Source organism: Mandrillus leucophaeus, unplaced genomic scaffold (assembly GCF_000951045.1).
Source record: "Mandrillus leucophaeus isolate KB7577 unplaced genomic scaffold, Mleu.le_1.0 Scaffold248, whole genome shotgun sequence".
Lineage (NCBI taxonomy): Eukaryota > Metazoa > Chordata > Mammalia > Primates > Cercopithecidae > Mandrillus > Mandrillus leucophaeus.
In genome coordinates, this window is record NW_012102565.1 from 2,339,487 (window position 1) to 2,362,285 (window position 22,799).

Genomic DNA, 22,799 nt, shown 5'->3' on the forward strand with positions numbered 1-22,799 from the left:
GGTGATGGTGCAGGTGTGGAGGTGATGATGCAGGTGAGGAGGTGATAGTGGAGGTGGGGAGGTGATGGTGGAGGTGGGGAGGTGATGGTGGAAGGTGAAGAGGTGATGGTGGAGGTGGGGAGGTGGTGATGGAGGTGAAGAGGTGATGGTGGAGTTGGGGAGGTGATGGTGGAGGTTTGGAGGTGATGGTGGAGGTGGGGAGGTGATGGTGGAGGTGGGGAGGTGATGGTGGAAGTGTGAAGGTGATAGTGGAAGTGTAGAGGTGATGGTGGAGGTGGGGAGGTGATGGTGGAGCTGGGGAGGTGATGGTGGAGGTATGGAGGTGGTCTTGGAGGTGCGGAGGTGATATTGGAGGTGTGGAGGTGATGGTGGAGGTGAGGAGGTGATGATGGAGGTGGGAAGGTGATGGTCGAGGTGGGGAGGTGATAGTGGAAGTATGGAGGTGATAGTGGGGGTGTGGAGGTGATGGTGGACGTGGGGAGGTGATGGTGGAAGTATGGAAGTGATATTGGAGATGTGGAGGTGATGGCGGAGTTGGAGAAGTGATAATGAAAGTGAGGAGATGATAGTGGAAGTGTGGGGGCTGATGGTTGAGGTGGGGAAGTGGTGATGGAGGTGATAGTGGAGATGATAGTGGAGGTGCAGAGGTGATATTGGAGGTGTGGAGGTGATAGTGGAGGTGAGGAGGTGATGGTGGAGGTGGGAAGGTGATGATGGAGATGGGGAGGTAATAGTGGAAGTATGGAGGTGACGTTGAAGGTGAGGAGGTGATAGTGGAGATGTGGAGGTGATGGTGGAGGATGGGAGGTGGTGGTGGAGGTGTGGTGATGGTGGAGGTGAGGAGGTGATGGTGAAGGTGAGAAGGTGATGGAGATGGGAGATGACAGTGGAAGTATGGAGGTGATGTTGGAGGTGAGGAGGTGATAGTGGAGGTGTGGAGGTGATGATGGAGGTGGGGAGGTGATAGTGGAAGTGTGGAAGTGATGGTGGAGGTGTGGAGGTGATGGCGGAGTTGGAGAAGTGATAATGGAAGTGAGGAGGTGATAGTGGAGGTGTGGGGGTGATAATGGAGGTGGGGAGGTGATGGTGGAGGTGTGGAGGTGATAGTGGAGGTGCGGAGGTGATATTGGAGGTACAGAGGTGATGGTGGAGGTGAGGAGGTGATGGAAGTGGGAAGGTGATGGTGGAGGTGGGGAGGTGATAGAAGTATGGAGGTGATGATGGAGGTGTGGAGGTGATGGAGTTGGAGAAGTGATGATGGAAGTGAGGAAGTGATAGTGGAGGTGGGGAGGTGATGGTGGAGGTGATGGTGGAGGTGGGTAACTGATGATGGGAGTGAAGAGGTGATGGAGGAGGCGAGGAGGTGATGGTGGAGGTGGGAAGGTGATAGTGGAAGTGTGGAAATGATGGTGGAGGTGTGGAGGTAATGGCGGAGTTGGAGAAGTGATAACGGAAGTGAGAAGGTGATAGTGGAAGTGTGGGGGGTGATAGTGGAAGTATGGAAGTGATGGCGGAAGTGTGGAGGTGATGATGGAGGTGTGGAGGTAATGGTGGAGTTGGAGAAGTGATGATGGAAGTGAGGAGGTGATAGTGGAGGTGTGGGGGATGATGGTGGAGGTGGGGTGATGGTGGAGGTGGGTAACTGATGATGGGAGTGAAGAGGTGATGGAGGAGGCAAGGAGGCGAGGAGGTGATGGTGGAGGTGGGGAGACAGGGGGAGTGTGTACAAAGGGTCTCAGTTGTGAAGGCAGATGTGGTCAGGAGGTTCAGGTGGACAACTGCCTAGCAGGGAAACCGGTCCCACGTGTAGAAGGGCTGTTGGCTTCTTGGGTGATGCATGTTACAGTTATCTTTCCCATTTCTTATTTCAGTATGCTTACACTTCCTCTGTTGACTGGAGAGGGTAAAAATATCTGTCCCTAAAACTGGCTTTGAGCAGTGACATTTTGGGCTTCGAATTTGCCATGTCAGAATAGTAGCTGAGCATTGAGCTAGTTGGTGCCAGGTCTGGGATATGTGTGCTCTTCTGTCTTACTCTATTCATTTCCTGATAGCCCTAGGAGGCAGGGATTGTTCCCATTTTATAGGTGAGGAAGCTAAGCCTTTAGAGTGAACCAACTTGCTTTAGACACTCTGAGGCTTGTTTGTTTTTAAAGATTCTGTTTAAAAGTATTTATTTTATTAAATTGTGGATTCCATTTAAAAATAATTTTCATGCAAGTATAATGTGCTTAGAATGGTTGAGTGTTGCTTATTTGGGATTAATGCTTTACGTAAATATCACTGAGGTAGGAGATGATGTTTGAGGGACCTGAAGCACTTTCCTTTTCTGCTGTTTTTTGCTGGCCCTTCTGGGTGTTGGTGTCAGGCCTCTCTGCCCGTTTGCCATCTGAAGACGCAAAAGGTCCATAGAAACTCTCATTCTTTCTTATGTTGAGCACCACAGACTGGGTCCCTGCAAACCAGCATTCATTGGAAATGAGTTGAGGTTTGTGGGTCCATCAGAGTCAGTCATCGTTGTATGCCAAGCCAGTATGGCTAATTGCTGTCTCGTTGAGAGCTCAGCAGTCACTGTTCTGAGCACACGTGTTCACTGCCCATTGTCATGCTGTTAAGTAAGGACCTGTGTTGTCCTCCTTTTGCAGAGGAGGATGCTGAAGCAGTGTGGGGTGAAGGCCCAAGTGGGTGGAAAGTAGCTGAAGAGCCAGCATTTGAGCCCAACATGACTGCAGAATTTGTGCTCAGCAGCTCTCTGCTAAGTACTTTGTTCTGTTTAATATCATCATGCTTCTGTGAACTGCTGGCATTGTCACCTCCATTTTATAGATGAGGAAATTTAGGTTCAACAAAGTGAAACGTATGTATGACTCCCTGGCCAGTGAGTGGCAGGCTGGGACAGGACCTGGGATTAGCTGACACTAATGTCTGCCTTGACTTTTCTCATTTCTCTCACTGCCTCTTGTTACAAAATAAGGAATGACACACTGACCGAGTCCCCTGATGGGAAGAACAGACCACCAGAATAATCCTGGGAGCACCTCAAGGGGAGCCAGAGCCTCTCCATACTGCAGGAAAGGCATCAAAAGTCAAGAGCCTTTTGACAGCTAGAGCTGGCAGACATCACTGACCCTTTCCCCTGCTCAGCATAGAGTGAACGGATGAAAAATCTCAGCTCTAAGCTTCCCTCTGGGGAGAGAAGGAGTCAGTGTGACCACTGCCCCAACTTTTATGGGGCTGCCCAAAGAACAAGCATCTGTCTCTCCCCTGGATCTCTTGATAGGTCTTGTACAGTCGGGCTACCCAGGAGAGAACAGAGGTGGTAGTTTGGGGTGATAGATACCATAGCTTCCCCCGCCGCCCCGCTCAACACAGAGTGAGCAGACAAAATTAACAGCTGCCTGCTTTTCCCTCAGGAGAGAAAGGGTTGGTAAAGCACCAGAATCTGTGGGTGATTGGTGAGAGTCTTCTCCTGTACAGGGCCAGCCCATGAAGACTGAGAGAGGTACCTGCTTTGTCTAAATCTCAAGGCACCAACACAGAGTTAAGGAAGATTACGAATTAGACAAAGATGTTCCAAACAAAGGAATGAGATAAATATACAGAAACTGACTAATGAAACAGTTATATAATTTACCTGATAGATAATTTAAAATAACTCCCATAAAGATGCTCATTGAGGTCAAATAAATAATGCATGAACAAAGTGAGAAAATAGAAAATATTAACAAGTGCCAGAGAACATGGAACTGAAGATCACAATTACTGAACTGAAAAATTCACTAGAAGGATTCAGCAGAATAAAGAACCAATGAACTGGAAGACAAGTCACTGGACTCACTGGAAATAATTCTGTTAGAGGGGCAAAAGGAAAAAGAAATAGAAAAGACTGAAGAAAGCTTAAGAAAGTTATGGGAAATCATTAGTGGACCAATATACACCTTATGGGAGTTACAGAAGAACAGTGAGCAACAGGACCAGAAAGTTTGTACACACACACACACACACACACACTCTTTATATATATATATTTTTTTCATCATATATTACATATATGGTGTAAAAATGTATTGTTAAATATGAATATATATACACACACAGTGAAAATTTCCCAAATCTGGTTAAAGAAATGGACGTGCAGTTACAAGAAACTCAGATGACACCAAATAAGATGAACACCCCAAAATTCACACCAAGATACATTTATCCAAATTCTCAAACGTCAAGGACAAAGGAAGAATTTTGAAAACAGAGAGGAAAAAGTGACTTGTCACATACCATACAGCCAGCATAAGATAATGGATTTTCCAGCAGAAACCTTGCAGGCGTGAAGGGAGTGGGATGATATATTTCAAGTGCTGAAAGAAAAAAACTGCTAAGCAAGAATACTATGCCTAGCAAAAGTCTCCTTAAAAACATGAAGGAATAAAGACCTCCCCAGACAATTAAAAGCTGAGGAAGGAAGTTCATGACCCCTAAACCTGCCTTACAAGCAATACAAAAGGGAGTTCTTACATTGAAATGAAAGGATGCAAAACAACAACACAATAGCATAAGAAAATATGATACTTATTGGTAAAGATTTATACATCAACAAATACAAAATACTGTATTACTGTAATTGTAGTGCATAAATCACTTTTCATTCTAGCATAAAAGTTAAGAAAACTAAAGTATTAAAAATAACTATAACTGAAAGTATCTTAAAATATATACTATATGAATAAATATAAACTGTGACAACATAAAATAAATTATGAAGAAGTTAAAGTGTAGTGTCTGTATGTGATTGAACTTGTTATCAGCTCAAAATGGACAGTTATAGTTTTTATAAGCACCAAGGTAGAAAAAGGAATCAAAGCACATCAAAACAAAAAATTAACATAACACAAAGGAATTCAGAAAGAGAGGAAAAAACAAAGAAATCCAAGACAAATAGAATACATTTAACAAAGTTACAATAGTAAGCCATTCCCTATCAATACTTAAAGTGTGAATGGATTAAACTCCTCAGTCAAAACACATAGCATGGCTGAATGGATAAAAACAAAACCAAAACCAAGCCTAACTATATGCTGTCTATTTAAGGATGTACATAAACTGACAGTGAAGGGATGGAAAGAGATAGCTCATACAAATGAGACCCCAAATAGAGCAAAGATGGTTATGCTTGTATCAGAAAAAAAGGGACTTTAAGTCAAAAACTGCCAAAAGAGGCAAGAAGTCTTTATTATGATAAAAGGGTCAACTCTCAGGAAGATAAAATAATTGTAAATATGTATGCATTCAGCATAAAAGCACCTAAGTATATAAAACAAGCATTGACAGAACTGTAAAAAAACAACAATAGTAGGAGACTTCAATAGTCTACTTTTGATAACAGACAGAGCATCCAGACAAGACCAAAAAGAAAGCAGAGGATTTCAATAACACTGTAGACTAAATAGACCTAACAGACATATAGGGGACATTACAAAACTCAAAAAGCAGAATACACATTCTTCTCAAGTGCACATGGATCTTTCTCCAGGAAAGGTCATATGTTAAGTCACGAACAAGTCCTCACAGTTTTAAGAATTACATCAGATATCTTTTCTGATCACAGTGGGATGAAACTAGAAATTAATAGCAGAAAGAAAACTGAAAAATTCATAAAAGTGTTGAAATTAAAAACACATTCTTGAACAATTATTGGGTCAAAGAAGAAATCAAAAAGGATATTAGAAAATACCTCCAGGCTGGGCATGGTGGCGACACCTGTAATCCCAGCACTTTGGGAGGCTAGGGTGGGAGGTTTGCTTTAGCCCAGGATTTCAAGACCAGCCTAGACAACATAATAAGACCTCATCTGTACAAAAAAATTTAAAAATTATCCAGGCATGGTGGCATGCACCTGTAGTCCCAGCTACTCAGGAGGCTGAAGTAAGAGGATTGCTTGAGCTCAGGATTTCAAGACCAGCCATGAGCTATGAGCACACCACTCTACTCTAGCAGCCTGGGTGACAGAGAAAGACCCTATCTCAACAAAACAAAACAAACAAACAAACAAACAAACAAAAAAACCTGAAAATACCTTCAAACAAAAGAAAATGAAAACACAACATACCCAAACTTATGGGATGGAACAGAAGCAGTAATAAGGGGAAGTTCATAGCAATAAATGCTTACATTAAAAAAGAAATATATCAAATTAACAATATTAACTTTGCACCTCAAGAAGCCAAAAAAAGGAAGAACATATTAAGCCTAAAATTATTAGAATGAAGGAAATAACAGAGATGAGAGCAGAAATAAATGAAACAGAAAATAAAAAACAATATTAAAAAATCTACAAAACCAAGAGTTGCTTTGTGAAACAGTAAATAAGATTTTGACACGTTCTTACCTAGACCAAAAACAAAGAGAGAAAACTCAAATCAAATTGTAAATGAAAGAAGAGATATTATAACTGAGGCCACAAAAATGAAAAAGGATCATAAGAGACTACTGTGAACACCAACAAACTGTATAACCTAGGAAAATTTGAAAAAAATGTCAAGAAACATGCAACCAACCTAGACGAAGTCATTAAGAAGTAGAAAGTTTGAACAGACCTATACATAGTATGGAGATTGAATCAGTTATCAAAACCCAACAAAGAAAAGTCCAGACCCAGATGGTTTCACCAGTAAATTCTACCAAACATTTGAAGAATTAATGGCAGTCCTTCTCCAAGTCTCTGAAATTGAAGAGGAGGGAACACTTTCAAACTATGAAGCCATCATTGTCCTGATACCAAAGTCAGACAAGAACACTACAAAAAAAAAAAAAAAAAAAGAAAGAAATTATAGGCAAATATCCCTAATAAATACAGTTTCAAATATCCTCAGCCAAAATACTAGCAAATGCATCCAGGATCACATTGAATGCATCATACACCATGATCAATTGAGATTTATCCCTGGAATGCAAGGATAGTTCAACATGCAAAAATCAATTAGTGTGATAACAACATGTTAAGAGAATAAGGAATACAAATCATGTGATCATCTCAATAGGTGCAGAAAAATATTTGACACCCTTTCATGATAAAAATTCTCAACAAATTAGGATTAAAAAAACCCTCAACAAAATAAAGGCTATATATATGACAAGCCCACAGCTATGATCTTACTCAATGATGGAAAACAGAAAGCTTTCCCTCTAAAATCAGGAACAAGACAATGATGTCCACCCCCACCACTTCTATTCAACATAGAACTGGAAGTCTTACCCAGAGCAATGAGAAAAGAAAGAACAGCAACAAAAAAAGGCCTCCTGAATGGAAAGAGGAAAACTAGGAAGCAGAAGGAAAACAGGCAACCCATGGGAGGGGTGAGTGAGAGTCTTTCTGCAACCCAGTTTCCCACTGGAGATCCAGGCAATGGGAGGGCACCTTCACCCTCCCAAGTTTTGAATCCATCTTAGGAAGCAGCTGGGAGGCTGTAAGCAGGAACTGCTCCAGGGAGGGAACTTGCCCTGGGTCCCACACCCATTCTACAACCTAAGTGGCTACAGCAAGATGCCATTTTAAAAATCCTAGCTTTTAGCTGAGTGTGCATTGTTTTGGGATCCAGCAGTGCCAATCATAGGCATTCAGGAAACTTGGGCTATTTGCTTGTGGAACTGGAGCAAAGCAGGGGTGGGCTCCTGCAACTGTAACTAAGAAGCAATCATGGTGTGGTCTGCAGCCACTGGCACTGGCAAGCAGGCACCACTCCTGGGGCTTAAGCAGGATATGAATTGCCACGGAGTCTTGGTCTTGAGTTGGGTAGGGGCTCGTATGGCCTGGGGCTGAGTTGCTGGCTAGGCATGGACTGCCCGGGTCTGAAGGGTCAGCTGTGACATGTGGAACTGGGATGTGAGAGGGATGTGTTTACCCCATCTGCTGGCCAAGGCTGTGACTGTTGGGGCTGACCCCACTTTCCCCATGGCAGGACCAAACTCTTAGAATTTGATAAATGAATTCAATCAAGTTGGAGAACAGAAAATCCATGTACAAAAATCAGTAGCATTTCCATACACTAATAATGTATGAGCTGAAAAAGAAGTCTAGAAAGCAATCCCAATTACAGTAGCTACAAAAAATAAAATATATTTAACCAAGGATGTAAAAGATTTCTACAATAAAAACTGTAAAATGACAAAAGATATTGAAGAGGACACATAAACATTGAAAGACATTTCACATTCATGGATTGGAAGAATATTGTTAAAATGACCATAATACCCAAAGTGATCTACAGATTCAGTGCAATCTCTATCAAAATATCAGTGACATTCTTCACAAAAATAGAAAAAAAATTCCAAAATTCATATGGTACTACAGAAGACCCTGAATAGCCAAAGCAATCTTGAGCAAAAAGAAGAAAGCTGGAGTCATTGCATTACCTGGCTTCAAGATATACTACCAACCTATATTAACTAAAACAGCATGGTACTGGCATGAAAACAGACATATAGACCAATAGAACAGAATGGAGAACCCAGAAGTAAATCCATGTAATTTTAGCCAACTGATTTTTGACAAAGATGCCAAGAACATACATTGGGGAAAAGACAATCTGTTCAATAAATGATGCTGGGAAAACTGGGTATGCATATACAGAAAATGAAACTAGACCCCTATCTCTTACCATACACAAAAGTAAACTTAAAATGGATCAGACATAAATATAAGACCCAGACTATGAAATTTCTAGAAGGAAACATAGTGGAAATACTTCAGGATATTGGTCTGGACAGATGTTTTATGGCTAAGACCTCAAAAGCACAGGTCTTAAATGAGATAAAAACTAGAGAAATGGGATTATATCAAACTGAAAAGTGTCTGCACAACAAAGGAAACGATCAACAGAGTGAATAGACAACAGGAGAATGGGATAAAACATTTGTAAACTATTAATTTGACAAGGGGTTAATATCCAGAATATACAAGGAACTCAACTCAATAGCAAGAAAACAAATAATCTGATTTTAAAATGGGTGAAGCATCTGAATAGGCATTTCTCAAAAGAAGACATCCAAATGGCCAACAAGTATGTGATAGAATGGTCTACATCACTAACCATCATGGAAATGCAAATCCAAACCACAATGAGAATCATCTCACCTCAGTAAGATTGGCTGTTATCAAAAAGACAAAAACAAATGCTGGTGAGGATGCAGTAAAAAGGGATCTCTTGTACTGGTTGGCGGGAATGTAAATTAGTACAACCATTGTGGAAAATAGAGTGGAAGTTTCTCAAAAAGTTAAAAATAGAACTGTCATGATCCAGCAATCTCAGTACTGGGTATATATCCAAAGGAAAATAAATCAGTATGTCAAAGAGATATCTGCTCTCCCTGTTTATTGCAGCACTATTCACAATAACCTAGATGTGTAATCAACCTAAGTGTCCAACAGCAGATGAATGGATAGAGAGAATGTGGTATATTTACAGGATGGAATACTATTCAGGCATAAAAAATGAAATTCTCTCATTCATGTCAACACGGGTATGCCTGGGGCACGTTATATTAAGTGAAATAAGCCAGTCATAGAAAGGTAAATAGTGAATGTGAGCTGAGATCGCGTCACTGCACTCCAGCCTGGGCGACAGAGTGAGACTCCGTCTCAAAAAAACAAAAAAACAAAAAAAAAAACAAAAAACAACTACATAGTCTCGCTTTTATATGGAAGCCAAAATAGTTTATCTCTTAGATGTAGGCAGTGGAATAGTGGTTACTAGAGGTTGGGAAGAGTAGGAGGAAGGAAGTCACAGGGAGAGATTGGTTAATGAGTACAAAATTACAGGTAGATAGGAGAAATAAGTTCTATTGTTCTATAGCATGTAGGGTGACTATAGTAAACAATAATTTATTGCACTTTTCAAGTACCTAGAAGAGAGGATATTTGAATGTTACCAACACAAAGAAGTAATAAAAATTGGAGGCGCTGGATATCCTAATCACCCTGATTTGATAACTGTGTGTTGTATACATATATTGAAGTAGCACACCATAACCCATAAGTATGTACATTTATGTGTCAGTTAATATATATATGTGCATATATACAAATATGCAACACACACACATATAAGTAACAAAAAAGAAGGAAATCTTGCCATTTTCAACAATATGTATGGAGCTGGAGGACATTACTGTAACCTAAGTAAGACAGAAATATCTGCATGATCTCATTTGTATGTGGAACTAAAATAGTCAAATTCATAGGAGCAAAGTAGAATGGCGGTTGCTAGGGAATGAAGGCAGAGGAAAATGGGGTGATGTTGGTAAAAGAATACAAAATTTTAGTTAGGCAGCATGAATAAGTTCTGGAGATCTAACATACAGCGTGGTCACAATTTTTAACAATACTGTATTGTATATTTGAAATTTGCTCATGCACAGGTAGCTATGCAGAGGTAATGGCTATTTTAATTACCTTGATTGTGTCAATTATTTCAACCTATGTAGGTTTATCAAAACATCAAATTGTACACCACATATACACATGAGTAAACACAATTTTTATGTCGGTGATATCTCAAGGTGTTAAAATGTGTTATGTACATAAAATGAAATGCTGTTAAGCCTTAAAATTGAAGGAAATTCTTCAATATGTGACAAAATAGATGAAACTTGAGGACATTATACAAGTGAAATACGCCAGTTACATAAAGACAAATACTGCAGTATTACACTTATATGAGGTATTTAAAATAGTCGAAATCATAGAATTAAAGAGTGTCTTTGTGGTTATAGGGTCTTGGGGGAGGAAGAAATGGGGAGTTACCAGTCAGTGGCCATGAAGCTGTAGATATCTGCTGTACAATATTTTACCTGTAGTCAACAATAATGTAGAGTACACTTTAGAAAGAATTAGTGAACTTGGTAGCTCAGTTGAGATTATTCAGTCTGAAGAACAGAATGAAAAAAAGGATGAAGAAAATGAAGAGAATGTCAGAGACCTAAGGGACACCATCAATCGTATCAGTACACACATATTGAGAGTCCCACAGGAGAGGAGAAAGAGAAAGGGGCAGTAAGAATATCTGAAGAAATAATGGCCATAAATGTCCCAAAGTTTTTGGAAAACGTTAACCTATACGTCCAAGAAGCTGAGTGCACTCCAAGGTGGGTAGACTCAAAAAGACCCATACTGAGACATGTCATTATCAAACTGTCAAAAACCAAAGACTTGAGGACAATTTTGAAAGCGGCAAGAGAAAAACGACTTACCATCTACAAGGCATCTTCAACAAGGTTATCAACTGATTTTTCATCAGAAACCAGGGAGGCCAGAAGGCAGTGGAATGGCATGTTCAAAGGTTGAAATAAAAAGATAATTCTGTATCCAGCAAAAATCATAAGAGCAGCACCTGCTGTTACCATCACGCATAATCCTCTTCTCCCAGTGTCTGTGTGTCCCTTTCCCCCCCTCCCCTCCTTCAGGACCCCCATGAGCAATCCTAGTTGACATATACACGGGTCCATATCTGACTTCCCTGCTTTTCCATAGTTAGTTACATGTGTCACCTTTGATGTTCTCTGAATGTTTGCTCCTTCCCTAAATAGAATGGAGTCTTTCTGAGGGCAGTGAGGTTTATTCAGATCCTTTTTTTTTGAGATGGGGTTGTACTGTGTCTGCCAGGCTGGAGTGCAGTGGCATGCTTCGGCTCACTGCAACCTCCACCTCCCAGGCTCAAGCGATCCTCCCACCTCAGCCTCCTGAGTAGCTGGGACTGCAGGTGCACGCCAACACACCTGGCTAATTTTTGTATTTTTTGTAGAGATGGGGTTTTGCCATGTTGCTCAGGCTGGTCTTGAACTCGTGGACTTAAGTGATCCACCTGCCTTGTCCTCCTAAAGTGCTGGGATTACAGGCATGAGCCAGCATACCCTGCCATGAATCTTATTCACTGCGAAATCCCAAGCACCTAAAGCAATGCCAACACATATAGCCCTCAATAAATATTTGTTGAATAAGCAAGTGAATAAATGAATTAGAATACTTAGAAAGTATTATAAATGATTATAAATAATCACTGAGCTCTTACTAGGGGCAAGGTATGACCTGAACTCTAGTCTTATTCCCATTTTACATGGCGGACATGCAGAACAGTTGGATAAGTTGCTGTCAGTGGTGAAGCTGGATAGTGCCCTTTGGAGTCCAGGCTCTGAACCCTGTCCCCCTCCTGCCCCTGCTGGCTGGCCCATCTTTGGAGATACCCTGTGTTGTGAACAAAATAGGTCATTTTCTTTTACTTTGCATTTATTTCCTATAGTGGTGCTGGGGGCGTTCTGGGTTCAGGAAGCCTCAAAGTTACAGAAAAAGCCGAGAACACTTTGAAAAAGTGTGATTAAATGGTTGGGACCCTGTGGAGAGATATCTTAAAGCTACAACATTTTTACAGACAAAAATATACAATTAAATTTTTTTTCTGATATTTTCAAAGAGCATGTTTTAATATTGCAAGAAGAGAAGACAATTGGAAACATCTTTTTAAAGTCTTATTATTCCAGAAAACATGAAAGTTCTGCCCTGTGGGTAGACACTGTGTTGTTTAGGGCTCACCCCAGTGCTATCATAAATAGACACTGAGTACATAGAGGCTTTGATGCAAGACAGTGTGTTTCCTGCTGTCATTGCAGACTGAGGGGGCGGCCCCTTTGCCCAGGAATTCAGGGACTCCCTCCCTTTTCATTGTGAAGCATTGACACCACACTCAGGGCCTGCGAGTTTCCTGCATTCAGGGGGCAGAAGGGGAATATTGGGGTGTGGAGGGGCCCACATGCTTAAAAGCACATCACTTCTGCTCGGTGCCGCTGGCCACATCGTAACCTCCTCAAGAAGGGGAGGCAGGTCTAGCGGAGGGGAGATGGGCTTTCCCTATGTGGTGTGAGGGGTCAGCATGGGGGATGGCGAGCTGTGAATGGCCTCAGCATTTACTCCCCCGGTGGCCAGGCATTCTGTGGCTTTTCTGAGCCTCAGTCTTCTCGCCTATATGATGGGAACCAGGAAGCCTTCATTTCTAGTCTGCATTGAGGAATAAATGGGGTGATTGATTCTACAGTGATTTGGAGATGTAAACGTCTCTACACCTCTAGGAATTATTTCCTGAGTGACTGGGAGAAGGGCAGCCTGGCACCCCTTTCTCTTACAGCATCCTGTTTGCTGACATCGTGGGTTTCACGGGCTTGGCATCCCAGTGCACGGCCCAGGAGCTGGTGAAACTCCTCAATGAGCTCTTCGGCAAGTTTGACGAATTAGCCACGGTAAGTGCAGCGTTTTTCTTTGTTCGAATTAAATTAGAATTGCTTCTGCAGTGATGATATGCCAGTGGATTCCCTGTATTTGGACCATGAACTAGACTGATTGCTAAGCATTTCTTCCAGCAAGGTTATAAATCATCTGTTGTTTTTAGCCTCACCATTCATTGATTCCTTTCCTTGGACCGGAACCTTGCATTTACCAGATAAGAAAATGCTTGCACAAGCATGGCCAGCATGCTGTCGAATCGGGACTTCTATGCAGAAGGCTTCATTGTGCAGGCCATATGTAGGTATGGGTCTGCCCTGTGCACCATCCTGCTGCCATTGTGTCCCACTGCAAACAGAGCTGGTGATTGCAACCCCTCGTTCTGGGCTCTACTGGAGCAGGCCTGATGCTGGGTCTGCCACCCTCCTGGGATTGAAACTTGTCTGCTGGGGGCCCAGTTGCTGATGCCTCCTGTTGCCCGGTGCAGGCAGTGACCACCCTTGCGTGCTGGGGTTTTGAAAGACCTTCCTTGGATCAGTCACATCTGGCAGCCAAGTTCTGCTGAACGTTGGGCCAAGGCCATACCAACAGCCTTGGCTTGTAATGCGCATGTTTGGAAGCAAAGATGAGCAAGCCAGCCAAACCTCCTTGTACAGAGGTCTGCCCTCCTGGGACTTAGTCACATTGGCCATAAGGCTTCTGAGGGGCTGGCACTGTCACCCTTTCTCCCCACAGAATGTGCTGTGTTTAGAGACAGGACATGTGGGACTGGGATCTGAGCTGCAGAAGCCAACAGATGTTGCAGGCCCAGGGAGAGCACATCTATTGCATGGCATCGATATCCTACCCCTCCTTTTCCTCTGCTGCCCACGGGTACATTGTACTGCTCATCAGTCATCAGATTGAAAGCTAGAATGTGCCCTAGTTGCATGTGATGGAACTTCCCCTCTTGCCATTCACCTGGCACATCCTCCCTGAGATTTTCACGCCCAGCCTGTGCAGGAAGGGTCGGCTTCTGCAGGACGGCTGACCATGGACACAGAAAGTCTCCTCTTTCCAAGGGGGAAGGGGAGGAGGGAGTCTGGTGTCAGGAGAGCCCAGGATGTGATGCTTTTCAGGGCCACTGACCCACCTGAGTTTCCTTGGACCCCAGACACCTAGCATCCCTGCCCTGTGAGGGTGTGAGAGGAGCACAGTGAGATGGAGCCAAGTTCAAGTTCACCTCTTGTCCAGCCTGCAGGTGGTCAGGGAGGGGCGCTGAGGTCAGTGTGAGAGGAAGGGGCAGTGAGCTCTGTTCAGCAAGGCAGAACCTTTTCAGAGGAGGTGGCAGTGAAGCGTCTTGGGGGAAAATGTGGATGCTCCCTCAATGAGGGAGGGGAGAGGAAGGCACCTTAATAGGGGGCTGGCTTGTGCAGAGTCCTGAGGGGCATTCTGAGCACAGGGCAGGGCTGGGCAGGACAGAGCCAGGCGGTAGTCACACGAGCTGAGGCCAGTGAGACTTGCCATATGTGGCAGCAGTTAGGGGGACCCACTGGAGGTGGGAGAAAACTTGGGAGCCTGTTGCAGACACCTGATGAGGGAGAGAGGTTAAGGTAGGAAGGGTAGGGAGGAAAGAGGGTGGCCTTGGGGGATTTTGGACACTACTCCCTTTGGAAGATCCCTGTGGGGAAGAAAAGATCTTGAGATCCAGTTGTAAAGTCACTGTTTAGTTTTCCAGTAAACAGTGGAAAAGATCAGCACCTTTTACTTTTCCAAGAAACAGTGGAAAAGTAAACTGACTTTACAACTGGATCTCAAGACCTTTTTTTCCCCACAGGAATCTTTGTGGGCAGTGACACCCCGTTGATAGCCTGGGCCAATGTTCCACAGCAGCCCGTTTGGGAAAGCCCACTTCATCTTTCTGCTGGGCAATGCCCTTGCAGAGCTTCTGGTCTGCAGTGCCCTTGCAGTCTTATCTGGGCCGTCCACTAGGCTTGTCCCCTGGACTGTGCAGCCAGTGTTGTGTCCTGGGCCTGCTCCTGCTTCCCACCCCTTCAGCAGGAAGCTGGTCATCTTGGGAGCTTTTCTCTGGAGGGTCCCGCTTGGCCCCACCTGGGCCTTTTCTCTCTCACTGTGCTTGGAGCTGGTGCTGGGTCCTCCACTCCTACCATCTGATTCTGTCTTCCTGGCAGTCCTGAGACCAGTACCTTTGTCCATGAGGGGACAGGACCCACGTTGGGCCAGCGCAGGCCCTTTGCAGTCCTGCTGTAGACTCCGTGGGGCTCTAGTTCTCTTATGAGGCACCTTATTTCAGCCCAGTTGCTTTGCAGTTTCTTCCTTTGATAAAGAAGTGCTGGCTCCTAGGAGAGGCTGAAGGTGTCACGGAGAGCTGCCTGCTGCTCATGGTGCTGGGCTGTCACCCTGGTCCCAGGCCTTGGCATCTGCTGTTCCTTTCTATCTGTGCCACTGTCCAGGGTGTATGGGTGGGGACTCTGGGCCTGTTTCGAGGCATCATCGCATGCTCTCTCGTCTCATGTTTCCATGTTCCAAGTGACTCCTTGAAACCTACTTGGCTCTTTTGCCGGGACACTGATTCATGCCTGGGATGCTGGCTTACATGCTTTTATCAAGAAGAATGTGCATGCATCAGAGAGTGGGTGATGTACATGGTGGAGAGGCCTGATGGGTCAAGTGGAGTGAGAGATGTGTTGAGATGTGTGTGCCTGTACATACGTGAGTATGCACATGTGTGAGCATGCATGTGCACACGTGTGTACACATAAATGTGTGAACATGGGTGTGCATGTGTGGCAATGTACACGAGTGAGCCTGTGTGCCTGTAAATGCATGTGTGTTATGTGTGTAGGTGTGTTACATGTGTGAGTGCTTACATGAACACACGTGTGTACGTGTGTAGGTTAGCATGCATGTGGTATGTATATGAGTATGTATGTGTGTGTGTACCTGTGTGACTGTGCATCTGTACATGCATGTAAGTGCCTGCATGTCCCCTGTGGGTCACTACCTTTGGTTGGGAACATTCTCCTGGAGTCCTTTGGCAGCACAGAACACAGTCACCTCATGAGAAATGGGGACTAAGCTGACATGATTTTGTGTCAGGGGATTCTGTCCTTTTGACTTCCCATGTGTGCACAGATGTGTGTATTGCGGACACCTGCTGCAGCACAAAGACCTGCACTCTGCTATCTGCTCCTCCCAGTGACCATGCAGGATTGTGGTGTTATCCCATGTCCAAGAGAAGGAGACTGAGGGTCAGGGAGGACCAACTACTTCCTAGAGGCTTGGTGGCTCTGGACCCAGCAGCCCCTAATGTGAGGCTCTCTGCCTGGGGTTAGCTGACTAGGTCTGTGAAGGGCAGATAGTAAATATTTCAGGCTCTGTGGGTTACATATGGTTTCTGTTGCAACAACTCAACTCTGCGTTGGAGCATGGAAGCAGCCACAAATACTTAAACAAATGGGTGTGGCTGTGCACCAGTAGAACTTTACAAAACAAGGAGTGGTCCATGGCCTCAGTGTGCCAGCCTCTGCTCTAAACCATGACACCTGAACAGTGTTACGTTTAAAGACATCCATGCGCCCTGTCTTTGCTGTGTGGCTGCTCAGCAGCTGGGCAGTGGCTGACGTGTTGGCCTCTGGGTAGTGGAGTGTCCTGGGAGTCAGCCCCATGGAGCCTCCAGGTTGTACTGCTGGCCGCCTTTGTTCTTGGGGACGCTGTTTCTGCATAGCAGGGCTGACAGTGCTGGCAGAGGTTAGGATATCATTACAGCTGCAAGGTGTCTTCATGTAGCCCTTGAATTCTGCCAGCTGAGAGCTCCAGGTGCCCATGAGGAGCACAGCAGAGAGAACTGGACCAGCAGTCCCTGCAGCAGCATAAATAGCATCACCCCCAGTAACTACAACTCTGGTGTAAAGTGGCTGCTCAGTCCCAGCAACATTTGAGTCTGAGCTGAAGAGAATATTTTCTGGTTTCTAGGAACACATTATTGTAAGTGGGATCCATTTGGATATGAAGCCCTTGATCACGTGGGAGCAGACAGGGGCTCGATTAGGGATCTCGCCAGCCAGGCAGGAAGGAGGATGGGGCCTTGCCCTAGTGCACTGATGCCACCACAGAGTGACAGCCTTGGGGTGTAGAGGGCTCGGCAGTGTGTGGGTGGGGGCACATATTGACCAGCAATTGTTTTATAGCACTAGAGGGCCAGAAGGCGATGCTCCGACGTGAGCAGATACAAGCACAAGGGGCTGGGCCTGTTTCTTCTCTTGACCCTTGCCCTCAAAATCAGGGTAGAACTTTAAGAGCCTTAGTTGAAAGTCTTGAGTTTGGCTGAACTGTGCAACATGAGGAGACAAAGGCCAAGTTGGTGACCTCATAGAAGTCTTTGTAACATTCTGGCCAGGACATGATGTCACTTCATTCTAAGAGTGAGCAGAATGAGGCTCATGTGATAAAGCAACATCCCCAGAGCCACAGCCAGGATTGGAAGCGGTGTCATTATGGCTCCAAAGCCTGTCTTCCTAGAAGAGAACTCCTACTCATCCTTGAAAGCCCCAAAGGCCATCTTTTCTCTAGGTCTCTGCCCATTGGGCCTCTGACCTTTCACCAGCCTTCTGTGGAATGGGTGCATCCTGTCCAGCTAACCCTACTCGTTCATCACTGTATGGCGGTTTTCCAGGGAGGCGCTGGCCTGTGGACAGCCTATACACATGTCTGAGTTGGCACTGAGTTCCAGTGCTGACCATGGAGCCTGGCACACAATGGCTATCACTGCCTGTTTAAGTGGGACGGTGCCATACCAGTGTGTCCACTCCAGTGGATTCTAGACTCCTTGGCCTGTTACCTGAGGCTGGGGAACCTCTGATGGGGTCCACATATGAGAATGGCCAGAGGAGGGGCTGGGGTGGCCTACAATAGGCACTTGTTGGCCGGGAACCTCATTTGAAGAAGCTGAGTTGGGCTGGATCAGTACCTGGGAGAACTGGCTATGGGTTTATTAGGGCTCAGCTATCTGCGCATGATGGCTCTGAAGAGCACTGGCCACTCCTTACCCTCCCCGTTGCTGTAAATAGGCTCCAGAATCCACTCGTGGAGAGATGCATCTGCAGAGCAAGCACAAGTCTGACTGGCTGTCACCAGGTGGTAGTGAGTGCCCTGTGGGGATAGAGGGAGGATGCCAAGCTCTCCAAGACTCCCGGCGCCCACTTCGCATATGCACAGCTGTGGCTGAGCATGAGGGTGCCCCTGGCAGGTTCCTGGTGAGGTGGTTCTTTGCTGTTTCTCAGCACATGATTGAGAAGCAAGTGTCATGTCACTTGGGACACCTTAAGGTGGATTCTTGGGCCATATCCAGAACCACTCATCAGAGTCCTAGGGATAAAGAATCTGCATTTTGCTAACTGCCCTGGATTTTGCAGGCCAGAGGCTGAGAGCCACTCTCTAAAGCTTATGCTCATATACAGACCACTGGGCCTCAGAGGTGGGTCCCTTGGCATTCTCCACTCTGACCCCATGGGTTTTCCTCACACCCCAACCTTCCAGCCAAGTGAGCCTGTCGCTTTCCCTGCATGAAGACCTCGGTTTCCACCATCCATCTCCATGCTCCTGCCCCTGCTAGAGCCCCTCCAGGCCCCTGCACAGTTTACAATGAGCAGAATGGAAACGCATATTTCTTCACACAGCAGGGAAAGTGTTTCCCTGTCCTGGGATCCTTGCAGAATGACCTGCCCAGACCCTACCAGAGGTGGAGGGTGAGTGGTTTCTGGGGGAAGGGCAGTATATGAGGAGGCACCCCCACCCTTCCCCAAGGCAGGACAGCCCATGGGCCATGTTTTGGTGTCTTTAGGAAAATTATTAAGAAAAGTTCTCAAATGTGTTTGGATGACTTTTTGAATACCAAGTGAATCTGTCAGTTTTCCTAGGAAAGGTTTACATAACACTCTGTCTTCCGCAACCTGGCATGCTGCTTTCTTCCAACAAACTGCACCACGTGTGGCCTAACTAGTGCCCGCCTTCCAATAATGTGTGTGAGTTCTGTGGTCCAGTACCTCTGGGATATGTTACACCTCACCAGGATTTCCATAGCAGCTCCTCGTGGGGTGAGCACGAGGAGCTCTGCTTCCTGTTTCAAATCTTTCCTCGGCTTCCCACTGTCCTTAGTGGCACAGAGGACTCCTTACTTTGGAGGTATGATTGACTGATAATGAGCTGCATATGTGTACGGTTCTGTTTGTTTGGGCATATGTACACATGTGTGAAGCCATCACCACAGTCAAAATGCTGAGCATATCCTTCAGTGTTTCCCAGACCCTTTGCAATCCCTCTCTCCTCCCACTTCTTATTTTACTCTCTCCCTGTGTCCAGGCAACTACTAATCTGCTTTCTATCACTACAAATAAGTTTGAATTTTTTAGAATCTTATATATATGGAACAAGGCAATATGTACTCTACTTTGTCTGGGTTTTCTTCACTGAGCATAATTGTTTTGAGATTCATCCAATTTGTTGCATGTGTCTGTACTTCATTCCTTTTCATTGCTTAGAAGCATCCCATTTTGTAGCTGTACTGAAGCATGTCTGTTTATTCACTTTTTGATGGGCATTTGGGTTATTTCTAGGTTTGGGTTATTACAAATAAAGCTGCTATGAACATTCATATACAAGTCCGTGCATGGATATTCAGTTCTCTGGGGTAAATACCTGGAAGTAGAGTGCCTAAAAAACATGGTAGATGTATGCTTAACTTTTTATGAAACAGACACAATGTTTGCAGAGTTATTGTAGCATTTCACATTCCCATCAGCAGTGTATGAGTTCCAGTTGCTCAACATCCTCATCAGCACTTGATGTCAGTCTTTTTAATTTTAGTTTTTTTCTAATAGGCATGTGGTGCTATTTTATTGTGGTTTTAATTTCCTATTTTTTAATGGCTGATGTGGTTGAGCATCTTTTCATTGCTTATTGGCCACTCATATATCTTTTTGGTGAAGTGTCTGTTGAAACCTTTTGACCGCTTCCTTTTATTTGGGTTGATTTTTTTCTTTTTGTAAAGTTTTGAGCATTCTTTATATGTTCTACATGCAAGTCCTCCATCAGATATATGATCCCTCAGACTTTGGCTTGTTTATTCTCTTAACAGTGTTGTTTGAAGAGCAGAAAGTTTTAGTGTTTATGAAGTCCAATTTATCAGTTTTTTTTTTTAATGCATTGTAACTTCTGTGTTGTGTTTAAAAAATCTTTGCCCAAAGTGCTATAACTGTGCGTTGGCTTCCCAAGGCTACTGTGGTGCATTACCACAAACTTGGTAGCTTGAAACAAGAGAAATTTCTTTTCTCACAGTTTTGGAGGCCCAAATTCTGAAATCAGTATTGCTTGGCCAAGATCCAGATATTCGCAGAACCATACTCCATCCAGAGGTTCCAAGGGAGAATTCGTCCCTTAACTTTTACATCCTCTCTTGGCTGTTGGAATTCCTTGGCTTGTGGGCACATCACTCCTGTCTCCCTCAGTCTTGATATTGCTGCCTGCTCCTCTTCATTCTTCTATTTTCTCTCTTTCTCTGCCTTTTCTCCCTCCCTCCCTCTCTCCTTCCCTTTCTCTGTGTGTGTGTAAAGTTTCCTCCTGCTTCATTTTTATAAGGATACATGTCATTGTATTCAGGGCTCATCTGGATAATCCAAGATGGTTTCCCCATTTTAAGATCCTTAATTTATTACCTTACAAAGATCTTTGTTTTTGTTTGCTTTGTTTTGTGTTTTGCCATCTAAGTTTACATTTACAGATTCCAGAAATTTGACTATGGATGTCTTTGGGGGGCTGGGGAGGCATGGAATTTCAACCTACCACACCCTGTGAGCAGCCATCCAAAATCTCTCTGGATTTCAGTCTCCTTATTCAAAAATAAGACTAAATATGACTATTTCGGTTGGTTAGTGAGAAGTAAAGTAATGGAAAGAAAAATAATAAAAAGTCTAAAGCCTCTAGCACAGTGCCTAGGATAGGGTTTACACTCAATGTATGATCATTACCATTGTTACCAGGAAAGCTGTGATCAGCGGGGTCAGTGTTTTTAAAACTATGCGAGTATTTGAAAATCCAACTTGAAAATCATTGAGACCCTCCAACATAAAGATATGATAAACTCATTTTAAAAGTCCCATCAAGTTCTTAATTATATAACCAGATAACATTTGATGCTAGAAATTGTCCGTTTATCAGCTTTGTCTGTTTTAGAGAATTGTCAAATAACGCTGTCCTTATTACCATTATAATTCAGTTGGATTCCATTTTAACTCTGCAAATGTCCTCTCATTCTGCTGTGTGCAAGAAACTGCTAATCACTGGTACGTGCATATGTAAGGAGAATACAATCTGTGACTTAGTCTGCCTCACAATCCAGCAGGGGAACAAAAGTTTTCCTTAAATACTTGTTTTATAGAGCACATACTGTATCACAAGTAAATTGAATACTATTTCACTTATTCACCATTTTTTAAGCTCTGCATCCAAACTTGAAAACAAACATCGTCCACAAAAAGTCAAAGCATTCGATGCAATTATCAGATTAATGTTTAATAAGGTATAAACACAACATAGTGTATTCATAGTTTTTGTGCGCCTGTGAATTTCCATAGCTTTACAAGTACACATTGTCCTAAGGAAAACTCACATGAGAAAGATACGCAAATAATCACAGTCATTTGTTTCATTTGCCAGCTATCTAAGCCAAGCCTGCATATCCCTTCTTCTCAGAGTAAGGTTGCAAAGTAAATAAATATATACTTACATAGAATAAAGTAAAAATCTTTGCCTAACCAAAGTCATAGATTTTCTCCTGTGTTTTCTTCTAGGGGTTTTATAGTTTGAGGTTTTACATTTAAGTTTATAATACATTTGGGGTTAATTTTTGTATATGTTTCGAGGTATGGGTCAAAGCTGGATTTTTTTTGTTGTTATCTTGATATCTAATTGTCCCAGAATCATTTACTGAAAAGACTATCATTTCTCTACTGAATTCCCTTTCCAAAATGTTAGAAAAATCACTTGTCCATATGTAGTTGAATGTATTTCTGGATTTAAAAAAATTCTGTTCCATTAACCTATGTGTTTATCTTGACATCAAAAACCACATACCCTGGCCGTGTAGTTTTATAATGTTTAGTCTGGAATCAGGTCCTGTGTTTTATCCAACTTTATGGTTCTTTTTCAAAGTGATTTTGGCTATTCTAGGTGCTTTGCTTTTCCATGTGAATTTTATAATCAGTTTGTCAGTTTCTGTAACAAAGCCTGCTGGAATTTTGTTTGGGATTTGTGTTGAATCTATGTTACCAATCTTGGGAGGATTAACATTTAAAAAATAGTCTTCTGATTCACGAACACCATATGTTTATTTAGATTTATTTAGATATTCTTTGATTTTTTTCTCAGAAAAAATATATAGAAAAAAATCTATGCATTTCTCAGAAATGTATAGTTTTCAGTGTATATGTAGTTCTTTTTTCGTGGTTTTTTTTTTTGTTTTTTTTTTTTTTTTTTTTTTTTT

The 22,799-nt window shown here is 43.5% G+C and overlaps 1 protein-coding gene across 1 annotated transcript in view; it reads left to right on the plus strand.

Annotated features, from left to right (window-relative positions):
• Positions 1-22,799, plus strand: part of ADCY1 (adenylate cyclase 1 (brain)) — a 95,482-nt gene that overhangs the window by 39,863 nt on the left and 32,820 nt on the right. Inside the window, exon 4 of the mRNA XM_011983278.1 lies at positions 13,167-13,278. Coding sequence (XP_011838668.1) covers positions 13,167-13,278 — 112 coding nt within the window. The remainder of the gene's footprint in view (positions 1-13,166; positions 13,279-22,799) is intronic.